General features: G+C 38.8%; 1 protein-coding gene across 1 annotated transcript; it reads left to right on the top strand.

Moving 5' to 3' along the window:
• The first annotated feature begins 556 nt into the window (after positions 1-556).
• LOC308074366 (GTPase IMAP family member 7-like) lies at positions 557-10,544 on the top strand. Its single transcript, XM_080413787.1, has 3 exons — positions 557-644; positions 3,455-3,494; positions 3,744-10,544. Exons 2-3 carry the CDS (start codon positions 3,479-3,481, stop codon positions 4,634-4,636), a joined length of 909 nt encoding a protein of 302 aa, XP_080269913.1. The 5' UTR covers positions 557-644; positions 3,455-3,478; the 3' UTR covers positions 4,637-10,544.
• The last annotated feature ends 412 nt before the right edge of the window (positions 10,545-10,956 follow it).

Raw genomic sequence — 10,956 nt, 5'->3', positions numbered from 1 at the left:
ATGGCATCATCCAGGCGTGTCATTTTTACATACAGTATATATGCTAATTTGCGTAAATATTTTGTTTATATTATATAATTTCATCTGATATACTGTATGCAACTGTTTCCTTCTTTTATTAGTTTTTTTCCGACCCCTCCCCCAAGTTTCAAAGCAATCTTTGAAACGTTCTACATTTGACACCAGAAGTCTTTGATTGGAATATTGAGGCAGTTAAACTGTATTTCTATTCACCTTCTCAAGAGGCCTGGCAGTTTCTGATAACATTTTAGATGAGAAACACGCCATGCAGTTGATCATTTCACATTTACAATGGCTACAGTAGTTAACAGTATTAAGGAGCTATCATGCAGTTAGAGTATCAAAGAAACCCTGAACCTTGTTGGGCGCCTTCTCTCTGTGGAGCAGATTGAACCAATCAGATCACATCCACCCACAGCATTTACACGAAATGCTCCCATTTCTTGTATAAACGGCAGATCTCTGACTCCTCCCACTGAAGGAATTCCAAAATGTAAGCTATCAAAGGATGGAGACAACCAGATATGTGTCAGTGAGCTGGTCCTTGTTGATGAAACTTCATAGACTGTCTTTATACTTCTTCTGTCTCTCCAGACCAAATCAGGATTTCAAGATTGAAGCAGGTAAGACACTCTTGTCTTTTAGTGACACTTGTGACCTAGCCGATGACACTTCCTATGAAACCCATGTCTATAATATACCTGCACTCTATGTATGTTTTAAATATGTATAATCATAGTAGTTATAAGGACATAAATACATAATAATGTGTGCATGTTATGTTATAACAATAATATAACAACTATAATTAATAACTAATACTTCATAATTATTGGTCACTCACAGACCTTTTATTTTGGACAGGATAATAGTGTGTTATCATAGTTGTAACTCATTTTAATAATTTCACCATGCATTATAATCACGGTTATAATACTTTATAGTGGGATTATAAATCACACCCCTCATTTTTCAAAGTGGTGTAGACCAAATAATGGGCATATGGCGAGATCACCGCAATTTTCAGCATTTATCGATCTATCGTGACTTTGACTTCAGCTTACGGCCCGTTCAAATCTCACGTCAGGTCTGAGGACGTGTAGGCATTGGCTGCACCCGTTTGTTCCATCGTAGACCTGCGGAGCAGCATTGTCTGACCGTCTGACAGGCATCTGGACACATGTATCCACTCCAAAATGTATATCTAACACACTAATAAATAATTCCTGTGAAAATATAACATTTTATAAAGACATACACGCCTATTTTATTTTCAAGTGACAATGACAAGCAATTCCAATCTAACATATTTGCAATGTTACAAGTCAGATCCTTAATCATTCACTCATTTAACTGCTTTAACAGTCATTCAGATAAGATTGCAGATCTGGCTGCATTGGCTATTTGAAAATAGCAGGTCGCGATGCGATGTGTTCTGAGCTTATAGATCTGCTATTTTCAAAATATACGAGCGCTTATGCGAGAGTATTTTCGGTAGTTGGGACTGGTGCCGATGTAATCTTTTCATGGATAGTGAGGTCTCTGAACGTATATGCAGTTTCGTGTCCTATGGAGATATGTGCAACCTGGGTTAAGGACGCTTCAAACCTGTGCCCAGTAGGTCTTTCAACAACTAGTCCACTAGTCGACTAGTATAACCACTAGTCAACCTTGTTGGTACTAGTCAATTTTTTTTGCAGTCCTACAAGGTAGCAAGCTAATATCAACTATAGTCACACCTGTACATTTTTTTAATTTACAAAAATTATAAACGGAACATAATAGTGTAATGCAGAGAGTTATAAATGAAATACAACTCTCGGCCGCCGCATATAGCAGCGATCCGGTGTGTAGGGGAACGTGGTGAAGTTGGTTTCAGGTTGGATATTCACCCAGTTGGATAATATCCAGCTGGGTGAATATCCAACCTGAAACCGCAACTACCAACATGGTAGCGAACAAAGCAGCAGATGAGGGCGGCCCCAGCTAAACAACAGGCCACTCGACCAGTGGCGGAGCGTCCGGGGAGGCCAGGGAGGCGGCCGCCTCCCGGCCCGCGACCCTGGAGGGCCCGGGCCGTCAGATAATAAATCGGTAAAATCAGGCAAAAATAAGAATTAACCCTGTAGAACCTGAACTATGAAGGAAAGGTCAGAAAATTCCAAAGTTTTGAAAAGGGACACTTTATTGGGTCTTAAAACATTTTAAAATTGTTTTTTTTTTTTTTAACATTCCTTTGTATCATTTATTTGTTGTATCATATTTGATACAAGGGGTATTACAAGGGGTATTTCAAGTCAGTTTTAACATTACAAAAAAACAACAACATTTCTTTTAGACCTGTAGTATCAAATATGATACAAATCGTAAAGGACTATAGACCTGTAGTATCAAATATGATACAAACACTTTTGACATCATAAAAAAACAAACTCAAATGCTAAATTTTGAGAGCTCATAAGTGCATTCAAGTTATCCAACACTTATTTCAAAATATTAGTAAAGATATACTAGGAAAACTTACCAGAACTGCTTAAAAAAATAATTGTTTGTTAGTAGTGCATCAACCTCTCCTGTTTAGTTGATGGCAGCCATTTTGGGTCAGACCACCTGAGGCCAGTGGCGGCTGGTCATTTATTGGCCCGGGGGTGCGGCCGCGCGCGAAGCGGGAGAAGTACATACCATACTGGCTGCTGTGCTCCTTGTAGTGATGCATCATCGCAGCCGCCATATCAAGAGGGGCAAGCAGCGCTTACTGCATGTATGCCCACATACATGTATGCCATGGAAGGGGGGTCTTTCAATTTAAATCATAATTTGCTGAATTCTCAACCCTGGGGTGTCATTTGGGGTCCAGTGGATGTCAGTTGCCATCTCCAAGTGTTTACATCTAATCTCAAATGCTGTTATTTTCTGCATTAGTTTCTCCACTTCTGAATGTTTTTTATTTTTTTCAGAAAACTCTCACTTTACATCAGTGCTGAGTGCAGCTAAAACATATTTATACGGAAAATAGCACACGTGTGTGTGTGTGTGTGTGTGTGTGTGTGTGTGTGTGTGTGTGTGTGTGTGTGTGTGTGTGTGTGTGTGTGTGTGTGTGTGTGTGTGTGTGTTTAGTTTCTACTCCCTCCTGTGTGACTGACTGACTGACAGTGTGACTGAGTCTTTTTTTCTCTTGTCCCGCTTTTCTCTTTCTTTTCTCTTTCTTCGCACTGCACCCGGGGCCAGTGTAATAACTGGATGGGGGCGGACTACAAATCCCAAACCTATGAACATATAAGAGGTCTTGTTTCTGATTCAGTTGGAACAGTTGGGACTGTCCCAAAAGTTGGGGCAGTCGGGATAGTTGTATAATGTTGTTATAATGATACCAACCTTCTCTCTCTCCCTCTCTCTCTCTCTCTCTCTCTCTCTCTCTCTCTCTCTCTTACAGAGTAACACAAAATTCAAGACAGACATGTCGAATTCAAAAGGTATGTGCCCTCTCTCTCTCACACACACACACACACACACACACACACACACACACACACACACACACACACACACACACACACACACACACACACACACACACACACACACACACACACACACACACACACACACACACACACACACACACACACACACACACAACCTCTAATATGATATAATATTTAAGCTATTGTTTTGGAAACCGATGTATCATCCATAAACATTAAATCATTTAAATCCACCAGCTCTCATGACAAATGATGAAGAGGTCCGTATTGTGATGGTTGGAAAGACTGGAGTTGGAAAGAGTGCCACGGGAAACACCATCCTGGGTTATGAAGCCTTTGAATCTGACTTTGCGGGAGAATCTCTGACAATACACTGTAAGAAGGTCAGAGGTGTAGTGGATGGTAGAAACATCTCTGTTGTTGACACACCCGGATTGTTTGACACAAGATTTGGTGTAGACAGAATCATTAATGAGATGAAACAGTGCATTTGTTTTGCTGCTCCTGGTCCCCATGTGTTCCTGATTGTGATCAGACTGGGAAAATTCACAGAAGAGGAGCAGAAATCTGTGCAAATAATTAAGACGGTATTTGGTGAAATGTCAAACCAATACACCATGATTCTCTTCACTGGTGGTGACCTGCTCAAAGGTAAAACAATTGAAGACTTTTTGAAAAAGAGTCCAAAACTAGAAAAACTGGTGATAGAATGTGACGTTCGCTATCATGTCTTCAACAACGAAGTCAAGGATCCCGCTCAGGTCACTGAGCTGCTGGCGAAAATCGAGTCGATGGTGGAAAGGAATGGAAGAAGCCACTACACCACTGAGATGTTCCAGGAAGCAGAGAGAGCAATACAGGAAGAGCAACAAAGAATTCTTAAAGAGAATGAACAGAAGAGACGTAAAGAGATGGAAAAACTGATCAAACAGCATCAAGGGGAGGCTCTGGAACAAGAACAGGCAAAGTTGTATGCAGAACATCAACAACAATCAAGAATGCAAGCTGAAAGAAACAACTCCTTCCTTTCAAACATAGTGGAAGGATTAAAGAAGGCTGGAGAGTTCCTTGTGGAGAAAGTTTTGGTGAAAGGTGCAGAAATGGTAGTAGACAAATGCAGTATCCTATGAATGACAAAGCTTCAGTGAGATATTCTGTATATCCAAGTCAAGAAATCCACATGTTAGCTTCACCGAGATCACTACAGCTGACCTATCCTCCATAACCTCCGACATGAAAACCTCCACCTGCATCCTAGACCCAATCCCCCCCTCCCTAGTTATGGCCTGCCTCCCCGCACTCTCTCCATTCATCATCAACATTATAAACACCTCTCTATCCACTGGTCTCATCCCATCTGCCTTAAAACTGGCATCCGCACAACACACAGAAAAGCTCTTCTCAAAGTCACCAATGACATTCTACTCTCTAATGACTTTGCTGAGGATGGTTCCCTCTCCATCCTCATCCTCCTTGATCTCTCTGCCACTTTTGACACCATCAATCACTCCACCCTCATCTCACGCCTTCAGTCCTCCCTTGGAATAACTAACACTGCCCTCTCCTGGTTGAAATTATACCTCTTCGACCTACACCGTTCATCTCTATTAATAATGTCTCTCCTCAACTGTCCCAGTCACCCACGGTGTCTCCCAGGGCTCAGTGCTTGGTCCCTTCCTCTTCATCATTTATATATACTACCACTTGGACAGATCCTCCGTCACCACAAACTCCTGTTCCATTGCTACGCTGACGACACACAACTCTACTTCTCCACCAAGACTGTCACTGCTGCCACCCACTTCACCCTCACCACCTGCCTCACAGACATCAAAATAAGGATGCAAAAGAACTTCCTCAAACTCAACTGTAACAAATCAGAAATTCTAATCATTGGCCCAGACTCCCTCACTCGCTCCACCCAGAACTTCACTCTCAACATTGACGGCTCCAATGTAACAACCTCCACCCACGTCCGTAATCTTGGTGTAATATTTGATTCCACCCTCTCATTCATCCCCCACGTAAACCAGATCACCAAAACTGCCTTTTTTCACCTCAGGAATATTGCCTGTCTCCGGCCCTCTCTTAGAGCTTAAGATTTCAGCCCGAGCCCGACGGGACCCGACGGGCCGGGTCGGCACGGGCCAGGCCGGGTTCAATTGGTCACGTATTTGTCAGGCTTTGGGTCGGGCTGGGCTAGGCAACAAAACACAATTTTTTTTTATCCAAAGAAATGCATACATTAATTAATTTGTAGCGTAGTGTGTTCACAATAAGCAACTTGTCGTAATAGTCATATCCGGGAGAGTATATGAAAGCCATTTAAAATGTTTATACTATTAGAATCTTACACACCTGCTCCCAAATAATGAATTACATCATTCCAGTGCACAGCGAAAAAGTAGGTCATATCAATTAGCTGTCCCTCCAGCCGCAGCGCAAGTCAGAGCCGGTCTGAACAAAGCTGACCAGACCAACTCATCTTAAAGTACAAAAGTAAAAGTACTCATTATGCAGAATGTCCCATTTCACAATTTTTTTAATTAATAAAATGTCTACAAATCTATTGAAAATAGCAGATGTACAAACTCATAATGCGTTGCATCGCAACGCATTGTGAGTATGTAGATCGGCTATTTTCAAATGGCAAAAATGGATATAGGGCTGAAGTGGCTAATGTATGGTTTGTAATAATAATCAAAATCTAAAAAGTTGATAACTTAGATAATTTCAGTTTGTGAATGATTTTTGGTATGAGACATATTGTATTGTGTTTAACGTTAAAAGTGCATGTGAGTAGGCCACCAAGATTTGCCACACACAAACTTCAGTCAGTACACAGTTGCGTAGTTGAAATGTTGTTGATTCGTCTCGCTGGCACCTGGAGTTATGTCTACCCACCGTGGATGGCTGTGAAGTCCGGAAACTCCATTCTACATTGCCTGAGCACCCCGGCGGTGGGTGCTCGAAGTATACCAGACGAGGTCATCATGGCTCCTTGAAGTGATAACAATTCAACTACCTTGGGTATCAGACTGTAAACAAACCACTTAATATCATGAACTTTCTGCGCTATCGAAGGCGGAAGAGACTATTCATTACAGACGACCGGTCGCTTTAGATCTAACTGTTTGTAACTTGCCTCCATCTTTTCTGTTTTGTTTTTATATCATTTTCTTAACTTATCAATTGGCCCTTCGAGCGAGGATTTTTGATAAACAGCGATTTACTAGGAAAACATTTTTTGTAACATTTGGCCGAATCAGGATCTGACACCAACCGGACTTGGGTTGGGTATGTGTTTTATTGACTTTGCACAAAACAAGGCATTGTGACAATTGGGAATTATATCATTATAACTCTGAATTGCCATAATTCAAACTGTTCACTTATCATTCTAGCTCTAAATTGTCATAATTTAAACTGTTAACTTTAACCATTCCAAAGCTAATTTTATTTTCATAATTAAAATAGAAATCATTGATCTTATTAGATTCAGAATTAGACTTCCCAGGGTCTCTCTTTAATTTTAGACACATTGATCAAGATAAGAGTCATGGCCCAAAAGCAGCTAGACGATCACACAGGGACAGCCCAATTCATAGCTCCACCGGGAGAAATCTTAATGGCCTGTGGATACAGAAGGTGGTATCCAGAAGACATTAAAAATACTGTCAACACGCTCCCTCACATTCGATCAGAGCCCGACAGATGGGAGATCGCTCTTAAAGCGAAGATCGAAGAACTAAGACTCAACACGATAGAATACATAGATTTAATTACCAAGTGCTGTCCTCGCATTACTGCATTTCTCATTTCGCAAGGCACTGTTCTTAACGGTCGGAACGGTTTCCCGTTCCGATGTCTCAGTGTTTGGAGAAAGGAAGACCCTCAAGCCCCCCAAGTACTTCTCAGAGATGAGCGTCACCAGGTGGCTGTAGATAAAATGATAGATAACGCAAATAAATTTGTATGATCTCACCAACTTAAAACAGAAAGAATAATGTAACGCCTGCCTGCCCTGACCCAACGCTGACCGTATACATCTTCTTAACTGTGTGTGCGCGAGGGGAGAGACAATCTTATCTCTCTCTCGGTTTTATGCTCCATAACTCAAACCGCTGATTTTGCTATTTAGTCATGTGAATTTATTAGATATGTCTGTCAGTTTGAAAAGCCGGTGGAATAAGAAAAATAACACCATTTCCCACAAATCATTGCGGAAGCTTCTGTTTCTGGGATGATCTGTCAGTGTGCCGTTGCATACTGTAGCAACGTAGTTCCTCCTGTGAAAGAAAAAATATTTTGTAGAATGCGCCTGTCAGAAACTAATTCTTGCTAAAAGGCAACACTAACCTTTTATATCAGATTAACGCTTGCTTGGAATTGTTTTAGGTGAACATTTTTTTTAATACAGATAATCTTTTAGATTGTAGATCTGTGATTTTTTTTGTGTATTAATTTGTATCTGATACATTTTGTATCTGATACATTCTGATACATTTTTTACATTATATTGTTGTAATCATTAGACATCAAGCTTCAATAGTTAATTCAAATTTTTTCCATCATATTATTTTTCCATTATATTGTTGTAATCATTAGACATCAAGCTTCAATAGTTAATTCCATTTTTTTTCCCATCATATTATTTTTACATTATATTGTTGTAATCATTAGACATCAAGCTTCAATAGTTAATTCATTTTTTTTTTATACATATTATCACATACTGTACATAGGCCTATTTTGTTTCATTTATTTTGCTCAAACAAGAGTTTATTGGCAGCCTATCTTCTATTTTGAATTTGATTTTTTTATTATTGTTGTTGAAGCTAAAATGTGTTATCATCACCTTAAATTCATGGAAGATATTCTTGAATGTTTTATAAATTTAACTATGATCTATAGATACAGTGGTCATTGATGTAGGTCCTTATTTCTTTTTCCCGTATCTAACTTTCAGAATGTAGCGCAACATTCTAATGTATTTTTATCTATTTCTCTATATTCCGACTTTATGTAAAGTGTCATTCTCAATGGTTACTTTTGTGCTATGTTCTCGTAGGCTATTGACAAGGATCAATCACAGGAACCTAGTGGCGTGTAATTGCCAGGGAGCAGATACTCTTGTGCTAAGTTAACATAGGTTAATGACCAGGTAAACTAGTGTATCTATATTTGTTCTATATATCTAGAATAACCGCCATACCACGCTCAGCGGTGTTCGGTGGAGGGATTGGATGTGATAAGTAGTTGATTGTCATTCTCATTTGTTACTTTTGATAATCCACAAGCTCTGAAGACCCAGACAGGCTGATCCCCTGTAGATCCATAATTGATCCTCTGTAGATCGTTCAGATTATATTTTGAAGACACAGGCCGATTAAAGATTATCAGCCTGTGGTTATTTTGTGGTTTTTCTCTATCACTGCCTCCGGCCGGGGCAATGGATGAGGGAATCCGTCTTTTATCTGTGACCGCGTTTTTGATCATACAACCCCTCCATCCATCAATATCTTTAGCCTTAATAATAAGTTATAAATTTCCTTTGAATTTTTTTATATAATTTAATGTTTTGTCGCTGTGTGGGTAAGAATGATGTGCTGTCTGTTTGTGCCATGTGACTTTACAACATCACTCCAACAGACTCCTTTGAATTCAACTTAAAATGCTTATCAGTGGATATTACATTAAAAAAATTACAATTTGTTATAATATTCTTTAGAAACATTTTACGAAGATTAAGAAGTCATCTTGAATCGTTTTGAAAATATCTTATCATTTTATCAGATTTTTTATTTTTTTTACCTTGTAGATCTGCTATTTTTAAGTTTACATTTTTGTAATTTAAAAATGTTATTGTTTGTCTATTTCAGAAGAAAAAACAGTATGCTCCCGTTCCATGAGATTCGTATTACGTTGTACATATTTTTACCTCTGAGGTAACTGGGTGGTCACCTGCCACTTTTTATGGTCTCTCAAACCCCACAAATGATTTACATATTAATATGAATCCTGGAATGCATTTGTTTGTTTTAAGGTTTAGATAAAAGAATAAATAAAGGAAGGGTAATTTATTTTCATATAGTTTGTTTTAAAGTCCTAAACTAATTAGAAATAAATGTACCATTCAGAATAGAACATTTTATTAATATTTCCATATTTTGGGTAGTGTAAGGTTATAAAACCGCTCTATACTGCCAATCTCACTGTAAACTCCCATGGTCTCGTCTTGAAATCAGAATATCCTGTTTTGAATTAAAAAAAATATTATCATGCTTGAATTTTTAAGAAAATATTTGTATTGATTAACATTATTATTCTATCCTGGGGAGATCTGTTGAGTATGCCATGTAATGTTTCCCAGATAAAATCATTGGAAATATTTCAATTTAAAATATACAGTCCTTAAAATACATTCGAAGTCATTAAGCCTATTTGTATCTGAACATGTCTGTCGTAGGAAAACATTAATGCATTTTTATTTTGATGTCCTATACCAAAATCGTTCACAACGGGTACGATTGATAACTTAGATAATTTCAGTTTGTGAATGATTTTTGGTATAAGACATATTGTATTGTGTTTAACGTTAAAAGTGCATACGTGAATAGGCCACCAAGATTTGCCACACACACAACCACAGTGTGTCCTTGAACTTTACTTCAGTCAGAACACAGTTGCGTAGTTGAAATGTTGTTGATTCGTCTCGCTGGCACCTGGAGTTATGTCTACCCACCGTGGATGGCTGTGAAGTCCGGAAACTCCATTCTACATTGCCTGAGCACCCCGGCGGTGGGTGCTCGAAGTACACCAGACGAGGTCATCATGGCTCCTTGAAGTGATAACAATTCAACTACCTTGGGTATCAGACTGTAAACAAACCACTTAATATCATGAACTTTCTGCGCTATCGAAGGCAGAAGAGACTTTTCATTACAGATGACCGGTCGCTTTAGATCTAACTATTTGTAGCTTGCCTCCATCTTTTCTGTTTTGTGCTAAGTAATTGAAATACATTTTTAAAACGTCGTTGTGTGTCCTTTTTTTATATATCTTTTTAAGGTATTTGATTATTGGTAAAGATCCTGGTTTTCACACGATAGGTTGGTTAATTATTGAATATAATTTCCTAACTTATCAAAAGTTTTCAAATAATTGTAGTGCAGTTTAAAAGTACAATATTTGCCTTTGAGATGTAGTGGAGTAGATGTAAAAGTACTGAATCTCCAGTAAAGTAAAAATACCTCAAAATCGTACTTAAGTACAGCACTTGAGTACATGTACTTTACACCACTGTAAACATGTCCTCACAAGTGAAGTACCTCCGTTTTCTCTCAACACCAAGTTCTTACATTCCTCCAGCATTTACAGCATTATATATATTGTTCCTTTAATGTGTATCCCCTGCACCCTGAATGCCCTTATTTGGAAATTTCCTTTT

The sequence above is a fragment of the Gymnoscopelus braueri genome, assembly GCF_963280865.1.
Source record: "Gymnoscopelus braueri genome assembly, chromosome: 2".
NCBI classification, from domain to species: Eukaryota; Metazoa; Chordata; class Actinopteri; order Myctophiformes; family Myctophidae; genus Gymnoscopelus; species Gymnoscopelus braueri.
Note: the sequence above shows the minus strand (reverse complement) of the source record. Positions and strands in the feature narration are given on the sequence as shown.